Source organism: Dreissena polymorpha, chromosome 6 (assembly GCF_020536995.1).
Source record: "Dreissena polymorpha isolate Duluth1 chromosome 6, UMN_Dpol_1.0, whole genome shotgun sequence".
NCBI lineage: Eukaryota > Metazoa > Mollusca > Bivalvia > Myida > Dreissenidae > Dreissena > Dreissena polymorpha.
Genome location: NC_068360.1, coordinates 78,151,868 through 78,176,010, shown reverse-complemented (window position 1 = coordinate 78,176,010; position 24,143 = coordinate 78,151,868). Strand labels below are relative to the sequence as shown.

Here is a 24,143-nt window from a genome sequence, read left to right as displayed (position 1 = left end):
GTTTGACAGCCATGCGATGACACCCATTTTGATTTTTTATGTCAAACAATAACATTGATGTAGATGAAAGTGTAAGATTTATAAATGTATATTCCTGTACCTATTCCTGACACCCTCTGTGTGTAGGTAGAGGTAGACATAAGTAGCATGAAGAAGTATGTGAGCAATGACTCCCACTTTGACTGGGACTTTTTAAATGTTAAACTGTTGTATTGATGCACAAATATTTGTGAGGCGTTTTAACTTGTATTCCTGTGCCTATCACTGTGTAGGTGGAGGTAGACATCAGTCACATGGAGAAGTCCATTAACGGCAACGCCCACTTTGACTCCGACAGCTACCGCAAGCTGCAGCTGCTGGTGTCACACATCAGCGCTCTCGTGGAGACAGTCAACCTGATGCTGAACCAGGCAGAGCCAGCTCTCGAAGGTTTGTCAGGCTTAAATTAGATGAACCTTTCTGTGGGAAAATGGGGCTTTACACATGTGTGTAAAGTGTCGTTTTAGATAAGCTTGTGCTAAAAAGGGACGACACTTTCAGCTTTGTGGTAGATTTGGTTTAAAGTGATATTATGGGCATCTAGCAGTTTATAGGTGTCTATCGCAACCGTTGTTTATTTTTGGTGTTTTTACTTCATATACACTAATATTTGTTAATGCAGCATCAACATACTAAAACAATATCCCGGAAAGAGAAAAATAATGCATTTGAATATCAACCGTACTTTCGTTTGACAACTGATTATGCATGTACGATGTGAACCTAAATTTAGTTTAAGTGCAGATTCGTTCAAATGACACAAAGACACAATTTCGTTTTACGGATCATTTCGGCCTAGAGGACTGGGTGAGTCAAGTAAGAATATCGAATATAAAATATATTTTTATAAACAACTGGTAGCAAGATGTGTTGCAGATAATTGGTCAGTAACCACATTTTAACTAACTCTTTTGACCTGTTCATTCTTTTCAGCTCAATTCAACAGTGAAAAATGCCCATAATATCACTTTAAAGGAAGTCTCTTAGCGAAAATCAAGTTTAGGCATGAAGTGTCATCCCAGAATAGCCTTTGCACATGCTTTAAGCCCCTTTTTCCCAAAGCATGGCTCTTGCAAACAATTCTATGTATAAAAAGACACATTCATTTACTTACAATGTGTCAGATAATTATAATAACAAAGATTGAGTGTTTTTACATCAATTTCAAAATGTGATTGTTGATTTGGGACAAAAAAGAGAGACTTAAACCAATTCTCTCTTGTGAATTGATGTTGAAATTACAATTAATATCACCTGTAAAGTATTGAACAGTTCTTAATAGCTTGTTCATTCCAACTAATTTTGAATGAATGCACTGCTAGAAAAAATAATATATTTTACATAAAGAATTTCATCTAGGAGTGAACAACTGGTACTTTATATAGCAGTTGTTGCCTCCTGTAACTAGCCGGAGGTCTAGATATCTTTGAAATTAAGTTGTTGCACAACATTTTTTAGGGAAGCAATATTGGTGCATGTTTTCTGTTAAAACTATTTAATTAATGTTGTTATTTGTAAGATTCTCTTTATTGACTTTCTAAACATACACATTTATGGGAATATATTTTGATTCATGCACATGAAACATGGAATATTGTATTTATTCTTGCGTTAACTGGCTCTTTTTCAGGTGGGGAAATGTACCTTCTTAAGTTAATCAAATCCGCAGAGACTCTCAGAAAGTGTTCCGAGAATGTAGCAGAAGTTTCTGGTTGGGACACCGTCAAATCTCCGGGCCGATCAAGACCAAACCAAGATGTAACTGATGAAGGCCTTTCAGAAACTCAGCAAGAACTGTTGGAGTATGTGTACAATGACATACAGGGATGTGTGAACGATCTCATTGTAAGTGTTCAGAAGGTGATCCCCCCGGACAGGGCAGTGGCGTTGGACACACCCCGAGGAAAACGACTGTTGCCGTCTCAGCCTAAACGTGTAGTGAGCCATTTGAAAATGGACGATGATAATAGTTGATGAGGAAGGGAGATTTTAGTTAGTCAAGGGGAGTGGTTTCTCTTCCTCCTTTTGTAGTGCCAAGATTGCTTCACATACGGTTAATACGATGAAATTTGATAAATAAAGAGTTTGGGATAATCCTGTTACATAATTGCTGAAATATGTTTTGCTGGCAGGTGAAGATATTTTTGTGAAGGGTCATTCATTGGTTAAGGTCATAGATAGATATAATTGAAGCCTAATTACATAACATTTATGTAAGGTAAATGGAGCATGGACTTTATAATAACCAATAATCAAGCATTTACATTATAAGCAAAAACCAAGCAATTGACATTAACATAAACAATATCAAGCAATTGACATTTACATTATAAGCAATAACCAAGCAATAGACATTTACATAATAGCTTTGCTGTAGCTTCATATCCTATTCACACAACTTGCCTACATTATCTGTATGTTTGTAAACCATTGACATCTCTCATTCATTTAGCATGTCAATTTTTAACTGGTAATTCATAGACCTTCTCAGATTTTTCTATAAAATACATACATTTAAGTTTGGTAATGAAAATCATTTTATCGAAAATGTGTAAATATGATGACTAGGAAATTCAATATTGGCATGAGCAAAAATATGTTGAGAAAAAAATTTGGTGTGTAGTTTACATGAATAATGTTCAAACATGTTTTTGTCCCCTACCGGTGAAACTGGAGGGGACTTATGGTTTGCGCTCTGTGTGTCAGTCAGTCTGTCGGTCACACTTTTCTGGATCCTGCAAAAGTTCTTCATATATTTTCATGATACTTGAAAAATGGATAGATGGCAATATGGAGATTATGCACGTCATTTCATTTTGTTCCTACGTCAGGAATTCTGGTTGCTATGGCAACAAATATATAAAAAAAAAATAAATTATTTTCTGACAATGGTGGAGTTTCACCGGTAGGGGACCATATTGTTTGGCAATCTCTTGTTATATTTATTCCATTAACAGTATGCAATGTATATGGGTCTGCCATGAAATTCAGAATATGTGTATACAAGTGCCTGCAAAGATTTTGCTTTGAAGTATAATTATACAGTTATTCCTGTGTAATGTGGGGTTATTGTATATGCAGAGAAAATTTAGTACTTCTATTCACATTAAATTGTTTTTTGTTTGGTAATTTCGGGTTTCTTATTTTATTTTCACCATAATCAGTTAACACAGAAATATGAACATTATTATTAGTATTGTTATTTTGCATTTAAGTTAAAAGTTCAAACCGTATCAAACAAAAAACGAATGATCTTGCATGTTTAATGTGTACATATTTAGGCATATCATTTTCATAGCGATTCATGTTGTATTATCTGTGTAAATTGTAGTGCAATATATTGGCCTGAAACGCTGGTAATTTATTAAAATTAATAAAACAAGCATTTTGTTTGTTAAAAATAATATCCTTCCTAAAGAGTTAAATCCTGATAGCCCAAAATATTTCTTTTTTTTAACAATGTAGAGTTATGGTTTACTTGATTCATCATATACGTCTATCTTTATGTAGACAAAAATTTCTGTAGCGCAATTTGCAATTGGATACTTTGGCAAATGGCAATGGAAGCCCTGCTTATGTGCTTAAACTAACCCAAGGAAATCCAAAATAAATCTTGTTTTAACTCAACACCTTTTCGCTTATGGAAACTATAAGTGCAAGCACACGGACTAGAACAAGCACAAGTTGCAGTACAAAACTGTATTCTAAGAAGTGTAAAAGGGTCTATTACATAAAACATTACAATAATATATTTACTTTTAAAGATATTAAGAGAATTCCACAATCTGGCATGGGGGATATGCATTTTTTGTTGCTTAATGAAAATCAAAGACAATTCTTCCAGAAAAATCGAACCTGGTTTATATTAAGTTGGAAGGACAGAGAAAATTGCTTTTTGATAAATAAAACGATAATTGGAATTATACATTTCTGGGTAGTGTTACACATACACCGCCATCTACATAATATGTTAGACAAGAAACTTGTGGGATTTGCAGCTAATAAACTGAACAATAAAATCGCCCTCAGTGTCCAGTTTGCTGCGAGCTCAAAAATTTCACTGAAAAGCTTTTTCTTTTCAGTTTTGTCAAACGTACATATTTTTTTATGCCCCCGAAGGAGGGCATATAGTGATGGCACTGTCCGTCTGTCTGTCCGTCACACTTTGCATTTAGGTTTCAAAAATATCTCATAGATTCTATGTTTCTTCAGATGTAACATTCATATTTGGTATGCATATGTATTTGGACAAGGCCTTTCCATACGTACACAAATTTTGACCCGTTTGACCTTGACCTTGAACTTAGGGTCTGCGTTTAGGTTTCGAAAAAATGCTCATAATTTCTATCAGTGTTTATTCCTATGGAGACAGCTCTTGTTTATGAAAATGACTATTTTTCAAAACAGTTAATGCTACCAACTAGCAGCAAATATTCTTATTGTTGTTGATCTTTATCAACCTGTTACAAATTTTTAAGCACCATTTCTGTCCCCCGGGTACCAATGCTCGGCTGTGGATGCAGTTGAATAAATGAAAGCATGTCAGAAGAATATTAGAGGTAACAATGACCTTTGACCTAGTGACCCAAAAATGGGTGTGGGATGTAAAACTCATCAAGGTGCAGCTACATAGTTTCAATGTTGTAGGTGGAAGCATTTTGATTTTAGAACCAATGTTAAGGTTTTAGCACAACGGGGATGGCAGACGCCGGACGACAAGGTGGCTGTGAGAATACCTCTAGTTTTCTCCGAAAAATTACATGTATATACAGAATAAAACTATGAGCTGTGCTCTGAGAAAACAGGGTTTAATGCATGTGCGTAGTGTTGTCACAGATAAGCCTGTGTAGTCCACACCGGCTAATCAGGGACGACACTTTGCACTTTTATGATAATTTTATGCCCCCGGATCGAAAGATCGGGGGTATATTGTTTTTGGCCTGTCATTCATTCATTGTGTGTGTCCCAAAACTTTAACCTTGGTTTAAGTTTGATAACTTTTGCAATATTGAAGATAGCAACTAAATATTTGGCATGCATGTGTATCTCGCGGAGCTGCACATTTTGAGTGGTGAAAAGTCAAGGTCATCCTTCAAGGTCAAAGGTCAAATATTGTATTTTTCTTTCCCCATAACTTTAACCTTTATTAAAGTTTTGTCATAACTTTTTGAATATTGAAGATAGCAACGTGCTATTTGGCATGCATGTGTATCTCATGGAGCTGCACATTTTGAGTGGTGAAAGGTCAAGGTCATCCTTCAAGGTCAAAGGTTAAATTTATGGCTTCAAAGCAGCGCAATAGGGGGCACTGTGTTTCTGACAAACACATCTCGTTTGTTTCGAGAAAGTATCTTAAGCAAAAATCCAGTATAGGCCTAAAGTGTTATCCCTGATTAGCCTGTCAAACTGCACAGGCTAATCTGGGACGACACTTTACGCACATGCATTAAAACCCCTTTTCACGGAATGTGGCTCATATACATGTATGCTGACCCTAGCTTGTCATCCATTAGTGACAGTAGAAAGAACACATCAGCATAAGATATTGGTAGTTTTCAACAGTCACTAACACTACTCAAGGACAAACACTGGGGAAAATGACTTTTAAAGAGGAAATTATTGACAATATTCACAAATCTTTTAATTGTGCTTGGCAGAAATGTTTAATATTTAAACGGATAAAATACTGTTTTGTATTATATGCTTTTTGCTTGCGTCTTAATTTATCGAAAATGCTCCAATCTTTTGGACCCAAAACATGTCAAACGATTGATCAATTAGTTGAGGCCTTAGTGATCTTTTTACACAATAAGTTATGATGTTTTAAATTTCTATAAATACATAATCATTGTGCAATATATATTTTTTATTAAGATTTAATTTGATTATTTTAATTTACATGAGATAAAGGTCAACGTGAAATCCTATAAATATTTTGTTAACCATGTTAACTTTTAAAATAAAACGAATCCTTGCTTCAATAAAATAAACAAGAGGCCCATGAGGGCCTGAATCGCTCTACTGCTATAAACACTGTGCAAGTTTGGAAAGAATAAGATGGAAACTGTGTACTTAATCGCGCAAACAAGGAGAATTTTTTCAAATTCAAGAAGAGATTATTGTGTACTTATTTCTCCGATACTGCTCATATTCAAAAGGGTTCAAGTCGTCATTGATATAAAGATACTGTGCAAATTTAGAAATAATTGGATGAAAACTGTGGAATTTATTGAGTGACCATTTCTTCACTAGAAAAATAAAAAAACATGAAGATAATTGTATGTGACTCAGATTTGTTGGAATGTTCAAAATTATGGAATAAAACAATGTTTAACAACTCTATTTTAAAGTTTTGACATGTAACAAAACTTATGATCAGATTTTGTCCTGATTTGCAACTCTTAGCAACAGTGACAAACAGTGTTCTTGGTTTGCCAATCTTTGCTCCGAGCAATACAGATACAGATGCTAATATTTGAGACTGGTCCGACCAAAAAACAAACAAAGAAAAAGTATATAAAGACACACTTAAAATTGAGAATCTAACAAAATAATTTCATTAATAATGTACTAGACGACAGCTGCGTATAGAACATGTGTCAAGCAGAAAGACACAAATATTAGTGGCAGGAATATATAGTGCCAGGATATATATCTTATAAACAAACAATTTGTGAGCAAGTAAATAAGTTTTTTTAAATATCCTCAATCACATTGACTTTTACATGACATCAACAGAAGGGTAAGCCAATATAACAGTATAACAACAATGAAAACCAATGACAAGTGCTGGAATCGTAATGTAAAACTTTAGAAACCTAAGAAAACCAACATAATACTATTTCAAACAAGAGAGCCAAGATGGCCCTAGTTCCCTCACCTGAGAGGAGTCGGTTCATTCAATCTTTACCAAATGTCAAACTTGACCTAGATATTGTCCAGACAAACATCCTGATCAAGTTTCATCATTATTTCATCTGCGAGTCATGATCAATGTATCTATGAAGTTTCATGATCCTAGGCGTAAGCATTCTTGAGTTATCATCAGGAAACTATTTTTGAAAGTTGAGTCACCGTGACATTGATAGCAATTGTGTGAATACGTTTTTTGGCACTGTGACCTTGACCTTTGACCTAGTGACCTGATAATCAATAGGGGTCATCTGCAAGTCATGATCAATATACCTATGAAGTTTCATGAACCTAGGCATAAGCGTTCTTGAGTTATCATCCAGAAACCATTTACTATTTCAAGTCACCGTGACCTTGACCTTTGACCTAGTGACCTGAAAATCAATAGGGGTCATCTGCGAGTCATGATCATTGTACCATTGAAGTTTCATGATCCTAGGCATAAGCGTTCTTGAGTTATCATCCAGAAACCATTTTACTATTTCAGGTCACCGTGACCTTGACCTTTGACCTAGTGACCTGAAAATCAATAGGGGTCATCTGCGAGTCATGATCAATGTATCTATGAAGTTTCATGATCCTAGGCATAAGCGTTCTTGAGTTATCATCTGGAAACCATTTTACTATTTCTGGTCATCGTGACCTTGACCTTTAACCTAGTGACTGAAAATCCATTGGGGTCATTTGCGAGTCATGATCAATGTACCTATGAAGTTTCATGATCCTTGGCATAAGCGCTCTTGAGTTATCATCCAGAAACCATCTAGTGGACGGATGGACCGACATGAGCAAAACAATATACCCCCTCTTCTTCGAAAGGGGTGGGGGGGCATAATGAGAAAACTGCCCCCCTCCCAGCAGCCATGTTATTCAACTGACCGGAACCATTTTTGAACTCAACTCTCGTATCGAGAAAACAAATGTTCTGAGCAAATTTCATGAAAATTGGGCCAAAAATGTGACTTCTACTGTGTTTACATGTTTTCACTATATACATATAGACAAAAATGCACCGCCCACTGGCGGCCATGTTTTTTCAACAATCACGACCATTTTCAATCTCGTCCGGGATATCAATAAAACCAATGTTTTGACCAACTTTCATGATGATTGGGCAAAAATGGTGACTTCTCGAGTGTTTACAAGGTTTCTCTAAAGCAAAATAGGGAAAACTGCCACTATATACATATAGAGAAAAATGCCCTGCCCACTGGCGGCCATGTTTTTTCACCGATCTCGACCATTTTCGAACTCGTCCAAGACATCAATTGAACAAATGTTTTGACTAACTTTCATGATGATTGGGCAAAAATTGTGACTTCTAGAGTGTTTACAAGGTTTCTCTATAGCCAAATAAGGAAAACTGCCCCACCCACTGGCTGCCATGTTTTTCAACAGATCGAAACCACTTTTGAACTCAACCAAGATATCATTAAGACAAACATTTTGACAAAGTTACATGAAGATTGGGCATGAAATGTGACTTCTACAGTGTTTACAAGGTTTTTCTTTTTTTTTACCTTGTGACCTAGTTTTTGACCCGGCACAACCCAGTTTTCGAACTCGGCTGAGATTTCATTGGGACAAAGCTTCTGACCAAGTTTCATGAAGATGGGACAAGAAATGTGGCCTCTAAAGTGTTTACGAGCAAATGTTAACGGACGGACGGACGGACATACAACGGACAAAGACCGGTCACAAAAGCTGACCTGAGCAATCAGGTGAGCTAAAAACTAAAAACTCTTTTAGGTTACATATCGCTTAAGAAGGATTTCCAGGTTTTGCATAGTTATATGTAATTTTTACAATAATTCCAACTAAATTCTCTCGTTAGTTTTAAGTGTTTAAATTGTGGTTTGAAGATATTTGTATTCAATGAGTAGGATTTCACATTGTTTTGTGGATTTTCAGTTTCCAGTTTTTACCATCAAAACAAGATGAATATCCAGCCAGCATCAACATTTCTTTTTTTTTTTGCCATGGTAACAACTCCGACAAATGACAAACGCAAGGCCAAGAACGTAACAATTTTTGTACGCAGTAATCATAGACGGCGCAACTTCTGTTTCCTTGGTAACAGAGAGGAAGTGGTGAGGAAGTGTGTGAGTCCAAACAGGACCATGATGAAGATGATCATGCACATCACGATCACGTAGTGGCTGATGCTGGTGCCGATATCCAGCCAACTACCGGTGTCCTGAACCAGGAAGAAGAAATGCTGAAACAATCACCTTGATGATAGTAGGGCGGGTATTTGGGACATTAACCTGAATATAATTAAGAACAAGGATACCTTTAACACATATCAGCAAAACTATAAAGAATATTATTATAATGTGCATTCTAGTTGACACTTCATTAATTATTTAGCCATCAAGACTAAGGCACATGTAATGTTAGAAATGAAATGTACTTATAATGGATAATGGTTACCAGAGAGTTGGGATGGCAACAAATAGAACAAGAAACCGTCGGAGACGGGTGATGCTCCCCAAAGTTTTTTTTATTCACAATATTGCACTATATATTCAGATAAAAGGAAACGTCTTGAGGGGCATAACTTTGGACAAAATAATACGATGGATGGTTTAGCAACTTAAAAATTTCAAAGGTCCATAACTCTCTAAATAAATCATCTAACCAGAACCCACAAATAACATGCGCATCTCCTCAAGGTAGTTAAGCTTCCCATAAAGCTTCATTGAATTCCAATCAGTAGTTGGGGAGAAATAGTCCGGACAAGAATTGCACTATATGTACAGTTTATAGAAAATTTCAAAGGGCCATAACTCTATGAACAAGAGCACCGCCTTGCGGGTGCAGACCGCTCATCTATTTTCTTTTTAAAGGTGAAGGGACTCTCATTTTCAATCACAAAGGAGGGAGGAGTGGAGTGAAGAGGGGTGTATAGTGTGGGGTTGTGGACATTTATTACATTATCTTCCAAAAAAGCGAAAAAAAAAAAAAAAAAAAAAAAAAATCGGGGGGGGGGGGGTATAGTGTGAGGGTGTGGTGATAATTTGTGAGATGATCTTAAAAAAAAAAAAAAAAAAAAAAAAAAAAAAATCAAAAAAAAAATTTGGGGGGGGGGGTGGGGGGGGGTGGGGTGGGGGTATAGTGTGAGGGTGTGGTGGTCATTTGTGAGATGATCTTATAAAAAAAAAAAAAAAAAAAAAATTAGGGGGGGGGGGGGAGGGGGGGGAGGGGGGGGAGGGCACGGGGGATGGTTTGGGTGAAGTCTATTGTGGTATGTCAGGTAAGAGTAGTTTCATCAAAGTATCAATCAAATCTAATCATAAATAAAGAAGTTATGGCAATTTTAGCAAAATTTAATAATTTGACCTTGAGAGTCAAGGTCATTCAAAGGTCAAAGTAAAATTCAAGTTGCCAGGTACAGTAACCTCATGATAGCATGTAAGTATTTGAAGTTTGAAAGCAATAGCCTTGATACTTCGAGTGGATCGAAACACAAAATTTAACCATATATTAAAAGTTACTAAGTCAAAAAAGGGCCATAATTCCGTAACAATGACAACCAGAGTTATGCAACTTGTCCTTTTACTGTACCCTTATGATAGTTTGTGAGTGTTCCAAGTATGAAAGCAATATCTATGATACTTTAGGGGTAAAGTGACCAAAACATAAATCTTAACCAAATTTTCAATTTTCTAAGTATAAAGGGCCCATAATTCCGTCCAAATGCCAGTCAGAGTTACATAACTTTGCCTGCACCGTCCCCTTATGATAGTTCATAAATCTTGCAAGTATGAAAGCAATAGCTTTGATACTGTAGGAATAAAGTGGACCTAAACACAAAACTTAATCAAATTTTCAATTTTCTAAGTATAAAAAGGGCACATAATTCTGTCAAAATGCCAGTCAGAGTTACATTACTTTGCCTGCACAGTCCCCTTATGATAGTTAGTAAGTGTTGCAAGTATGAAAGCAATAGCTTTGATGCTTAAGGAATAAAATGGACCTAAACACAAAACTTAACCAAAATTGTCAATTTTCTAAGTATAAAAAGGGCACATAATTCTGTCAAAATGCATGCCAGAGTTATCTAACTTTGCCTGCCCAGTCCCCTCATGATAGTAAGTAAGTGTACCAAGTTTGAATGCAATAGCATTGATACTTACTGAGAAAAGTGGAACTAAACGCAAAACTTAACCAAAATTTGCAATTTTTTAAGTACAAAAAGGGCACATAATTCTGTCAAAATGCACGCCAGAGTTATCTAACTTTGCCTGCCTAGTCCCCTCATGATAGTAAGTAAGTGTACCAAGTTTGAATGCAATAGCATTGATACTTTCTGAGAAAAGTGGACCTAAACGCAAAACTTAACCGGACGCCGACGCCAACGCCAACGCCAACGCCAACGCCAACGCCGACGCCAAGGTGATGACAATAGCTCATAATTTTTTTTCAAAAAATAGATGAGCTAAAAATCATCCGACAAGAACCGGCTGATAATATGCACATCTCCTCTTGGTAGTGAAGCTTCCCATAAAGTTTCATTGAATTCCAGTCATTAGTTGCTGAGAAAGAGCCCGGACAAGAATTGCACTATATGTACAGTTAATGGAAAATTTCAAAGGGCCATAACTCTGTGAAAAATCATCTGACCAGAACTGGCTGATTATATGCATATCTCCTTTTTGTAGTGAAGCTTCCCATAAAGTTTCATTTAATTCTGGTCATTAGTTGCTGAGAAATAGCCCTGACAAGAATTGCTTTATATGTACAGTTAATGGAAAATTTCAAAGGGCCATAACTCTGTGAAAAATCATCCGACCAGAACCGGCTGATAATATGCACATCTCCTCTTAGTAGTGAAGCTTCCCATTAAGTTTAATTGAATTCCGGTTATTAATTGCTGAGAAATAGCACGGACAAAAATTGTGCACGGACGGACGGACACACGCACGGACAGACGAAGCGTCGACTATATGCTTCCCCAAAAAATTTTGGGGGAGCATAAAAATTGGTATTCAGACCTTTAAGTATTGAATATTTGATACATACGGATTCAATAACCTATAATAAACTTAAAGTTTCATAGTGATAATAACTGCTGGAAATACAATGAAAAAGGGCAAAACCCTGCATATACATATACAAAGTCATAGTCAGTATGTTTACAATAATATGAAAAACACACAGGCCTACTTCTTCAGTAAAAACTCTGATTATTCATACTAAAAAGATATAGGAAGAATATCATGTTTTTAGAAGTGTAATAAACGGTTGATAATAGAACATGATAAAAAATATGGGATAAATTAAAAAAGAAATTTTTTGTCAACAAAAGGTCGATTTTGACACCCATCATGTGGACTTGGGATTCATGGAGTGTTGGTAAATAGGGGCTAATAGTGATAAATATAATGCTTAAAACATTTACTAGAGAAATTTTTTATTAAAAAAAGAACAGGTGTTATTTAAATATTGATCAAACCATCCAGGACACTTGCTTACCAGAGCCATGCAGTCTGACATGAGCATGATGATGAGGAACAGTCCCTCCACCGGCACACTGGAGATCACGTGCACAGCACGCAGGAAACATGTGACCAGAATGAACGGAATAACCACCTGCAAGAAAACATGTGACCAAAATGAATGGAATCACCACCTGTTTGCAGTAGAAATGCTTACATTTCTGTTCATTAAAACTTAAAAAAACATTTAGAGTTGTGCACCAGTGCATTTTTAAACCATAAACATGAGCGTTTAAAAGCCTTTGCCTTGGCTAAACTGAACCAAGCTAAATAAGCCACAATATATTCAATACTGATACTAGTATTCCATTATCAAGTCCCCAAAATGGAATCTATCCAATAGTTTTGTCACAATTTTTTTTTCTTTTTGAAGATATAAATGTGCTTAATAACAGGAACAACAAGCAAATTCGTTGAATTGATATCCCCGCCAATATGCTTCTGGACACAAGTGTTATATATGTCACTCAAAAAAAGCATTTTTTCAAGATACAAAGGGCCATAACTCCGTTCTTAACAGATGGTGTACAATGCATCATCCTAGTAACCATATACATACTCATACCAAGTTTCAATGAAATCCATCAAAACACTTCCAAGATATGGCTCCAGACGGAGGGAAAGACGGAAGGAAATAAAGACAGACAGACGGACAACGCCAAAACAATATCCCTCCGATGGCGGGGGATAATTAATAACTGCACTCTAGGGACAAACTGACTTAAACTATGTCTGTATGCTGTATCCAAAAGTGTTGAAATAGAGTTTGTTAATCCAACAAAGCATTATTTGATCACTAATAAGATGAAATAAAATGAAATATAAATTATAATAACATCATCAGTTAACTTAATCTGTGAAAAAATATTTTATCGCCAAGTCATCGACTTAAGTTGGTATGTGATTTAACAAATACATAGAAATCTTGAAGAAATTTTGGGGTATGACAAATAAGTTTTAAATCTCAATTTAATTAATTCATTCTTATACTTGGCCCACTTTAGGCAACTACATTGCCGGGTGTGTACTTACCTTAAACAGGAGTAGACCACCCATTACAAAGGGAGAGAACACAGACACAAAACAGAGCACTGCTGAGGGGTCAAAACTGAAATAAAAGAGATGTTAACATTAAATTAAATTAATTGATCATCCAATGTTTATAACATATAAAAGATAATATTTTGCTTGTTTATCTATTTAATATAGCAAAACAATATTTATAAATACATGTCATGGGGTTCAATAGCACAATTTATTATTAACTAGATATGTGTCCATCGGGCACAAATGCTCCCTCATTCCACTTCTGAAACTCAACCTTGATCTGAGAGTCATGCAGGTAAGTCAAAGGCTAATAGCTTTGCTAAAAATCAATGGACCTGAATTAAACTCCGACTTGATCTGTAACTCATGCAGGAAGACACACATTCCAAAAATCAGGTAAATATCTCAAAACGTTAACGAAAAAAAAGACCGGGAACGTAATGCCTGACGGACAGATAGACGGCAAACAGACAGTCTGTATGCTATATGCCACCCTACCGGATACATAAACAGTTGTGTGATACTTTTTAAGTAGATTCTTACCTGTTAATACTTGCAATATTGCCAACACCATAAAACGATGTAAGAATGAAAAAAACCTGTTTGCTAGTTAAGGGAATTTAAATATCTCATTTATCTATATGATGAGATGAAGCTTTAAATCTTTATCCAAGACATTTTAGTATCATGATAGGAATACAAGTTAACATTATTTAACCCTTTCCCCCAAAAAAAGAAAAGTGAAAATGGCTTTTGCAATCAGCATAAAACCAGAACAGCCTGCGAGTAACTCGCCGTGTGTTCAGGTTTTATGCTGTTTGCTGCTCATCACTATCTAAGAGTTGGAAATGAAGCCTTCAAAACTTGAATCTAGTAAGAAAGGTCTTAAATTAAATTAAGTTTATGAGTGACTGCAAATGCATCCATATAAGTATCTAAGTGGTAAAGGACAACATTATACTTTTTTATTAATCTCTCATACACAAAAACAAGTTTAATACACGGTAATGTAGCTTTGTATAAAATATATATTCAAATAAAGCAAATATATGTCAGGTAAAAAATCAAATTCAAGATCAACATCAGCAGTTCAAAAAGAATACCTGCAGCTGTGCCATTGGTAGTCATGCTGCTTAGAAAACTTTAACTTCATGTTGATTTTTTCCCATCAAAGATTGAGAGTGTAACTATTATTTCTTAAGGCATTTCATCATTCAATATTCAATCATGATTGATAACTCAATCTAACATTTTATTACCGGTATGTGCTTTTCAGTGAGATGTAGAATTCTATAGGTGAAATAAAATTTGATTTCAGTTAACATTATAATAATATATTTTGACTATAAAATATAAGAAAAAAAAAATTGACAAATAAATTTACATGGAAAATAGTAAAAAACTTTGTATTCACCTTAAATCCCTCTAAAATACTAACATAACTTTCTTTCTGCTACTAGTCACAGATTATTACTATTTTTTCCTACTGTACTCATTTCTGACGTTTTCAAGCACATATTTGGATAATCTTAAAATACTACATTTTAGCTTTTTGCATTTATGTATTCACTGTACGAACGCATACAATAAAAAGAAAGTTTATTTTAACTTAAACATGAAGGATACAAAAAAGAAAGCTCGCTGAATGTCTGCGATGACCAGGTGGTTTCTAGAATGCCTGTGACTCGGTAGACGTGCATTCACTGCTTCTCGAAAATCCAGCTTGGACAGCTGTGCAGCACAAAACAAGGGAAAAACCTACATGTGTATTAATGCTGCAAGACATTAATAAATGTATTTATAAGTAAAAAAAAAAACAAAAATTTATTTTACTACAATAATAGAAACATTTGATTAACTTATCACATACCAGCATAAATTCCACAAGTTACGTGATAACAAGTAACATTACATATTTCATTTACAAGTATAATATTAATAAAATATGTATCAGGGACATGGAAATACCACACCAGACACATGTTTTTTTTTTAACTATGGGATTTTTGTCTGGTCTTCATGTCCAAGGCCAAGTAAAAATTATGGGTGAACAATTGACTTCTATGTTGAAAAAATATATAATCATCTTAAATTAATTCTCATGCATTTGAATACAAATAAAATGTATTAAATCTACATTTTAATAAAAAAAATGTATCAGGAAGGTATTGAATGAAAATTACAATATCTTCAAACAAGTAACCATGATAGACTTTTTATGCCATTAACTAGTCCATGGAGAAGGAAAACAACTGTGATAATTGAACACTCAGCAAATAATATCTACTTACATATGATATTGTCTTTTCATGAGTAGATGAGGACACTACCAAGTTTCTCTCCACTTCCAACCACTGGGACAGCACCAGACCCAATACAACAATGAAGAGAACCTCATAACTATAATGAGTTAAGGAAAAAATGCAACTTATGATTCTAAGTCATTTTGTATTTCTGAATTATGTTCTGAAAATATAACAATTCAAAACACTCCTAAAATTATCAAGTTCAAAGCTTATGGGCGATGGATGTCATGAATATTCTAAACTTATTTCGATTTTTTCTTAACAAATTATATAATATCATAGAAAACACAAGCGCATCTGAATGTGCACAAACAAGGATTTACTGACAAGAACGGGCATTGCAAGTTTCATTGGCTTCTCTAGGATTATTCTGTAATAACCTAGTTTACAACTCCTTGCTGTTTGCGCAAAAAAAAAGGTTGAATTGATATCCCCTGCAAATGAAATTTTGTTTATGGACGGGTGCAAATCCATTGATATACGGTATAATCCTAAAAAAAATAAGTGTAGGGATATTGTATGCAATTCAATTCTCATTATATATACACATTCATGATGAAATCTTGCATTGTATCTAATATATAGCCCTGAAAAGTTACATCATACAAGAACAACTAAGGGCAATAACTATTATTTAGGAAAGTTTAGGGCTTTTGCTATTGTGCAAAGTGATTTTCCTCGGTTGCACTTCTCCTCATTGATATAAATACACCCATTAAGTTTTATGTTGAAATCTTGTATGGTATCTGACATATAGCCCTGACAAGTTACATCATACAAAAAACAACAAAGGACAATAACTCCTATTTAAGAAAGTGTATGGTCATGATTCTGGAGCATGGCACTTCTCTTCCTTGATATCTATACACACATGAAGTTTTATGTTGATATTTTATATAGTTGCTGAGACATAGCCCTGAAAAGTTTGTGACAGAAAGGCTGACCGACGCACTGACAGACAGACAACGCCAACACTACATTCCACCACCTTTTGTGGGGGATAAAAACTGTTTTAGCTAACATATTAAAAATTGTAATTTTTATACATTTGTGTTTGTCGCCTAACTACAAAATCAAATGTTCAACGAATGTTTATGTCCTAAGTTTTATATCAGACATTTCCGAAAAAGTCCATGAATCTTAGATTTAAAAAAAAATCCAGATTTTCAAAATTTATGGATTTTAATGTCAATAAAAATATAGCATGCATCCACAGTCTAACAGTTTCACTTTAGTACTGACATTACTGTTTGTAACCAAGGATACGAGACACTGAGCAGGATATACGGTGCTGCAAATGCCAGGAACACGGTCTGTAACCGATGAGACAGCAGGCTGGAACACAGCAATGGCTCCACCACTGACATCCCTGTCAAACAGCAACAAGGGGAGGGGATAATATGCTGTGTAGTGTTAAACACAAGGAAGGGGCCTGGGGGAGTATATACCATGTAGAAGTCAAACCGATTGGAAAGAGCAGCGTAATTTACCTTGTAAGACACCCAAGAATGTTGGCGAAAATGTTTACCCTGTAGCATTCCCAAGAATGTGGGGGTATAATAATGTTTACCATGTAGCTCAATTATGGCCATTTTTGACCTTTGAACTCAAAGTGTGACCTTGACCTTGGAAATATCAACGTAATTCTTTCGCACCACACACTGTCCAATGATGGTGAACAAATGAGCTAAATGATTTAAAAGTCTCAAAATAAATGACAAAGTTATGACCCGGACAAGCTTATTTATGAGCATTTTGACCTTTGAACTCCAAGTGTGACCTTGACCTTGGAGATATCGACGTACTTTCGCATGACACACCGTCCCATGATGGTGAACAAATGTATTAAGTCATTTTAAAATCTAATCATAAATGACATAGTTCTGGTCCGGACAAACTTTCGGTTTAAAATGCACTAAGTGACCCTGTGATCTAGTTTTTGACCGGCATGACCCATATTCAAACTTGACCTATACATCATCTAGATACAACTTCTGACCAAGTTTGGTGAAGATCTGATGAATTTTTTCGGGACAGACAGACCGACCAACCGACAAAGTGACTCCTATATAGCCCCCATTACCAATGGTAATGGGGGTATAATGATATGGGGGGTATAATTATGTTTACCCTGAAGCACTCCAAAGGATGAAATAAGATAATAACATATTTATGCAAATAGCAGATACAAACAGTATGTATCACATTAATGTATTGAGTGTTTTCTGTCAATTTTTCAATTAAAAAAGAAACAACGGGATGTTTAAAAGTTTGCAAAGCTAATTAATGATAAAATCAACTACAAAGTACAATTATATGCCGAAGAACACTTGTCAAACCTTACCCAGTAGAGTCCAGCTGACTGCATGTTGCCATAGAGACAGACCAGCCTCCACCTGCCAGACTGAGAAGTACAGGGATATGCCCACGCCAAGCATCTGAAATGTACATGAGCCTTGCTCTGGGAAAATGGTGTTTAAAGCATGTGGGTTGAGTGTCATCCCAGATTAGCCTGTGCAGTCCACATAGGCTAATCAGGGATGACACTTTCTGCCTAGACTGGATTTTCATTCACCAGAGACTTTCGTTTACTACAAAAATATTCCATTCATGCATAAAAGTGTCGTCCATGTTAAGCCCGTGCAAACTGCACACGCTAATCTGGGAAAACACTTTAAGCACATGCATTAGGCCCCGTTTTTACAGAGGAAGGCTCAAATATGAATAAAAAAGGAATTTTACTGTCACCTAGATTTTCTGACAGATACTGATTTGCTTGTACTTTGTAACACCCATTATAATTAAAGATTTTTATCTTCCAAAAGTCTGTGCTGTACCATGTATACCAACAAACAAAATGCATAATGACTTTATATACAATTACATGTATATGCCATTATCACTATAGCTAACTGCAGAATTAGAGGAACCTTTATCATGAATAACAAAACTTAGTTTTAATATGTTGACACTAAAATAGAATGCATATTTTTGGATGTTATAGAAATAAGATCACCTGCACAGTCTGCAGTAGGCCCCCATGATGGGTCTCCTGGCCTTGCTTCACAGTGGTCGTATTGTTTAACATGGAACTGAGCAAAGAGTTGTGAAATAAAAAAAGGAATTCAACATAGAGTCATGATTTAAAACAAGGAACTGAATGTGGATAACAACATAGCAATAGGCAAATTCATAAACACTTTTTAATCAAATTAAACTTGTTCAAAAAGTTAAACAAATGAAATAATAGTACTTTAAACCCTTGAACATGGCAATTGGATGAATATTTTCAGCAAAAAAAAAATTCTTACACATTCAGTCTTATTTGTGTTATTGCATAAATCGGGATTTTCATTTTTAAAGATTCAACCTTATTAAAAGTCATACAACTCACAAAGTACTAATTGTGTTGTTGAACTTTGTCTCTTTTTTTAATTTACAGAACATATATCTGTATACAATATGGTTACTAGCAGTTAATGGTCAGATATTAAGATGAAATGTTTACCAGGCTATGTTGTAGACCACCCAACCACATATCAACAGGCCACCAGCAAGTCTGTAAAAAACAAGAAACCGTCGGAGACGGGTGATGCTCCCCAAAGTTTTTTTTGTCACAATATTGCACTATATATTCAGATAAAAGGAAACGTCTTGAGGGCACAGTAGTTGGGGGGACAAGAATTTTTTTATAGAAAATTTAAAAGGGCCATAACTCTGTGAAAAATCATCCGACCAGAACCCGCTGAAAATATGCACATCTCCTCTTAGTAGTGAAGCTTCCCATAAAGTTTTATTGAATTCCGGTCATTAGTTGCTGAGAAAAAGCCCGGACAAAAATTGTGCATGGACAGACAGACAGACAGACGCACACACGCATGGACAGACGAAGCGGCGACTATATGCTCCCCATAAAAAGTTGACAGAAATGATGATTAAAAAAACTGAACAAAAAACTCAATGTGAAGAAGCCACGACTTAAAAAAAAGTGAACTCCTAATACAGAAACATTTAATACTATCAAATGGACATGTTCAATGCTAGTATTATCATATTTCTAACATAATAGATCAATGAGTTACAATTTAAACATGAAACACAATTGAGCTACTTGTCAAATCTTGTCACACTCATGAATCAATTGTTGTCTTTTACCTAACAAACAAAGAATGACAGAGTTGTATTTAATAATGGTGTAGTGAGAATGGTGTTCATCTTGCAACCAGGATATTCCAGGTTCAATTCCCCCACAAAGGGAACATTTTAAAGAAATATCCAAAGACCCTAAGTACTGGTTCTGGTTTTACCCACGAAAAAGACTCAAGAATGTCTCTATAAGCCTGAGGGTACCTCTATAGGCTGTCAATGCCATAGACCTAATATACAGTGTATAAGCTTTAACAAATCTTGTAAAAAAATTTCAAGAGGTTAACATTGGATAGACTTATTGACTCATTTATCTTTCACATTACATTGAAAAAAAAATGATGAGAAGGTTGCAAACATTTCTAGCAAGGTATACATCAATATAAAGGCCCCAAGATCTTATCAAAAGACATGTGTCAATATGACAGGTGTGAAAAATTACAATACCTCATAGAATGGTTTTCATTGATGCCAAGTTATTTGAAAATCTATCTCTATATATATGGCAAAGTAAAGGCTGCAACAGGAATTTAAGATATATAATGGCCATATTTAACCTCTAAGTTTGACCTTGACCTTTTAGGTAGACAGACAGATGTTACACACAATATATTGTCTGATGATAATTTATATTTGAGCCAAGTTATATAAAAATCTAAAATATTATGGCACAGTAAAGGCTGAGACAAGAATATTCAAGGTGTTTCATGTCCAAATTTGACTTTTAGCCTCTAGTCTTTAAGTGTGACATTGATCTTACATGTTTTTCAAAAAACAATTATGAAAATGTGGTAAAAGATTCCAAGAAGACACAAGCCAAAGTCAAGGCTTCATGATCTTACACATATGAGGTAGTCCTCTTTCCTGTGACCACAGGCAGCATTGGGAACACTGCCAGCAAGAGACAGCACACTGACCACAGCAGCAGGGGCTTCTGTGGCAATAATAAAACAAGAGCTGTGTTTATGAAACACATTGCCCCCCCTACTGCGCGTTGAAGCCGCACGGCAGCTATTTTAGAAACAAGCTTATATGTTGAATGTAAAGGTCACAGTGACCTTGACCTTTGACCTAGTGATCTCAAACCATGTTTGATTGTAGATCTCAATGAGATGCATGCACATGTGAAGCTTAAAGAACATGGACCCAAGAGTTTTCATTTTATGAGCAAGGTTAAAGTTTTGGGACAGACACACACATACAATGTCAGACAGTTAGACAGGCCAAAAACAATATACCCCCGATTTTTCGATCCGTATCAAAAGATTGTGAAGTAAATAAAGTACTGATGTCTTTAGTCTTAAAACTTAAAAAAAAATAGATATTAAGTTTACAAAATTTTGAAAATATAAGAATATAATAAAGAAATTGTAAAAAAAACAAACTGTGAAGCCTCAATGCTTACTTAATAGTTATATCAAAATCCCCATGCTAACCTTTGACTGGCAGATTCTTAGGTCAGTTGAAACCCATGGCAACACAGCAATGAGAGTTAGACCTATAGAGAGCATCTCACGGTAGAAAAACCCAATCACCTACAAGACAGACAGTGCAAAAAAGACGATTTTTGAATTTGAAGAATACTTGCTGATGCAACATATTTAGCATGATGTAATTGAATGGCTATGTTTAAAAAGTGGCATCATATTTGTAATTTTTAAACGTTGGATGATAAAAATCAAACATGATGAACTTTATATCATATGGAACAATACCTGCAAGTTTGAATGATGTACGTCAACACGTGTAAATATGTTGTGAAATGTTCATTTTACAACTAAAATACATTGAAATCATCTGCACATGTAAATTAATATAAAAACAATAACAGTATTCTTGTATTCCCCTAAAATGAAACAAGAGATTGGATTGGACAGACCAAAATCTGATGATTCTATAACCAGTATTTTGCTGTTGGTAATTACAAAATGCATGTAATATAACCATTCACGCATGCTAATATACACTGCTATCATTTATGAACCAGTACTTAGTGTCTATTGAGGGTATCTTAAGATCACGACTATGATCTTAAGATACCCCCAATAGACACTGAGTACTGGTTCTACTCAAGAAACGTACTTGATAGCACTTCAATGAGCCTTGGCCTTTCGATGCAATAGTTTAAAACTACTGATGACTACCAACAAGATTCCCCTACCAAGATTTCCAGTCCGAAGAGGCTGGCAGTAACAGCAACCAGGAGTCCTGTCCTGTTCTCCATCACAAGAGTGTAACTGAACATCTGGCTCATAATGTCACGTCTGAAATTATACCAAAGAGTACCTGAACACATGTCTTACAATGTCAAGTCTGAATTATGCATACCATGTAGCAGGCAAAAATTGACGCATAAATCAGAGAAAATAAGAATGTTGTATTTTTTTAACCTATGCTTTTTTTTATTCATGAACTAATTGATAAAACATGAAGAACTATTGTTGTTATTTAAATCATCATTTTATCTCAGTTCTCAGTTCTGCTTTAATTTTCTTAAATATAAGTTAAGGCTAGTAAAATTAGTTTTCGGCTAGTAAAACATGTTTGGGGAAAGAAAAACTAGTAAAGTAAAAAGCCTGAAAGACTAGTTATTTCAAAATGCTAACTTACAAGATTTCATCCACATTCATATGCATATTGGTATGTTAAAGTGTTTCTCCTTGATCTTACTTACAATTCTTGATTGAGTAACATAATAGGTTGCAGATTGCGAGTTCTAAATATCTCACCTGAGAACAACTAACATCCATAGATAGATAGGTATCAAGCAGTACAGGTAGTTAGTCCACGGCAATGACTGAACTGAAATAAAAGTCAAAAGAGTTTTTAAGCATTTTTCATTGGGCTGACTAACTATACATCACAGAATTGTCTTGATTGCTTACTTGTTCACAACTGTGTTCAAGATAATGAATTTGCAGTATATAGAATAGACAGTTTGTAAAATACTTTACACAGGAAACTATTCTGCCATCTTACGTTATATTTGATGATTAATGGCAAACCACCGAAAAAAAATTGATTGAAAAATCTCTTTGTTTTAAGCATTTTATAAATAAAAAAGAAAAGAAAATAAGTACCAAAGAGCAGAAATGCAATCACCAGCCCGATCACTGTGAACACCAGCATGACCCCAGTGTCCCCGGATTGGCTGCCTAGCAACCGTTTCCTTGATGATTGCTTTACAACGCCTGAGTGACGCTCAAACACAAGGGTGAAAATGTAGGCCATCCAGCCAAGAAAGCCACAACACACACTAACCCTAAAAGGACAATAAAGTGTTAACCCTTTCAGTGCGGGAACCGAATTTTGAAGGCCTTTGCAAACAGTTTGGATCCAGATGAGACGCCACAGAACGTGGCGTCTCATCTGGATCCAAACTGTTTGCTATTCTGATAGTATTCTTTGAAAAAAATCGAAGAAAATGCTAATTTTAGAAATTCAGCAGACGACATTTTAGCAGAAGACAAATTACCCAGCATGCAAAGGGTTAATCCAATATAATATGCTCCATTATAGCCTGCAATCCAATGTAAAACAATGAAGTCTTGGCTCCAGTTTAAAACAATGAAGTCTTGGCTCCAGTTTAAAACAATGAAGTCTTGGCTCCAGTTTAAAACAATGAAGTCTTGGCTCCAGTTTAAAACAATGAAGTCTTGGCTCCAGTTTAAAACAATGAAGTCTTGGCTCCAGTTTAAAACAATGAAGTCTTGGCTCCAGTTTAAAACAATGAAGTCTTGGCTCCAGTTTAAAACAATGAAGTCTTGGCTCCAGTTTAAAACAATGAAGTCTTGGCTCCAGTTTAAAACAATGAAGTCTTGGCTCCAGTTTAAAACAATGAAGTCTTGGCTCCAGTTTTTTCTCAAACCTTAACTCTGTTTGACATGAAATTTAAAAAAAGAGACAGTCCATTACACTTCTTGATGTTATGCTCTGGTGTAATCAACAAGAAACTAATTCATGCACAGAGCATTCAACAAAAAGACTGTAAATCAATTGTTCCAAGCAAGCAAATAAAGGTTAGAAAACTACCGGTAGCATGTCTGTGTCAGTGTTTGACAATCTTATGATGCTTCTATTAACGTGTTATTGATCTTTTGAATTGTTGACAATTTTGCCAAGTTTATCTAAGCATGCTTAACTGTTACTTGAAAACCTTATTTATTAAAACATTGTCAGCTGAAATACTTTA

At 35.3% G+C, this 24,143-nt stretch overlaps 2 protein-coding genes across 4 annotated transcripts in view; one reads left to right on the top strand and one right to left on the bottom strand.

Moving 5' to 3' along the window:
• LOC127833526 (kinesin-like protein KIF14) overlaps window positions 1-3,168 on the top strand; it is a 69,827-nt gene extending 66,659 nt beyond the window's left edge. For both annotated transcript variants that reach the window (XM_052358825.1, XM_052358824.1), the window contains 2 exons: window positions 273-429; window positions 1,670-3,168. In XM_052358825.1, coding sequence (XP_052214785.1) covers window positions 273-429; window positions 1,670-2,013 — 501 coding nt within the window. In that variant the 3' untranslated portion in view covers window positions 2,014-3,168. The remainder of the gene's footprint in view (window positions 1-272; window positions 430-1,669) is intronic.
• Window positions 2,234-24,143, bottom strand: part of LOC127833528 (GPI ethanolamine phosphate transferase 1-like) — a 41,668-nt gene continuing 19,758 nt past the window's right edge. For both annotated transcript variants that reach the window (XM_052358826.1, XM_052358827.1), the window contains exons 15-29: window positions 23,032-23,213; window positions 22,681-22,753; window positions 22,113-22,215; window positions 21,388-21,486; window positions 20,794-20,885; window positions 19,314-19,364; window positions 18,822-18,897; window positions 18,150-18,243; window positions 17,072-17,174; window positions 15,791-15,899; window positions 15,126-15,230; window positions 14,043-14,098; window positions 13,485-13,560; window positions 12,430-12,546; window positions 2,234-9,169 (exon numbers count right to left, since the gene is read on the bottom strand). In XM_052358826.1, the coding sequence (XP_052214786.1) occupies window positions 8,996-9,169; window positions 12,430-12,546; window positions 13,485-13,560; window positions 14,043-14,098; window positions 15,126-15,230; window positions 15,791-15,899; window positions 17,072-17,174; window positions 18,150-18,243; window positions 18,822-18,897; window positions 19,314-19,364; window positions 20,794-20,885; window positions 21,388-21,486; window positions 22,113-22,215; window positions 22,681-22,753; window positions 23,032-23,213 (1,510 nt within the window). In that variant the 3' untranslated portion in view covers window positions 2,234-8,995. The remainder of the gene's footprint in view (window positions 9,170-12,429; window positions 12,547-13,484; window positions 13,561-14,042; window positions 14,099-15,125; window positions 15,231-15,790; window positions 15,900-17,071; window positions 17,175-18,149; window positions 18,244-18,821; window positions 18,898-19,313; window positions 19,365-20,793; window positions 20,886-21,387; window positions 21,487-22,112; window positions 22,216-22,680; window positions 22,754-23,031; window positions 23,214-24,143) is intronic.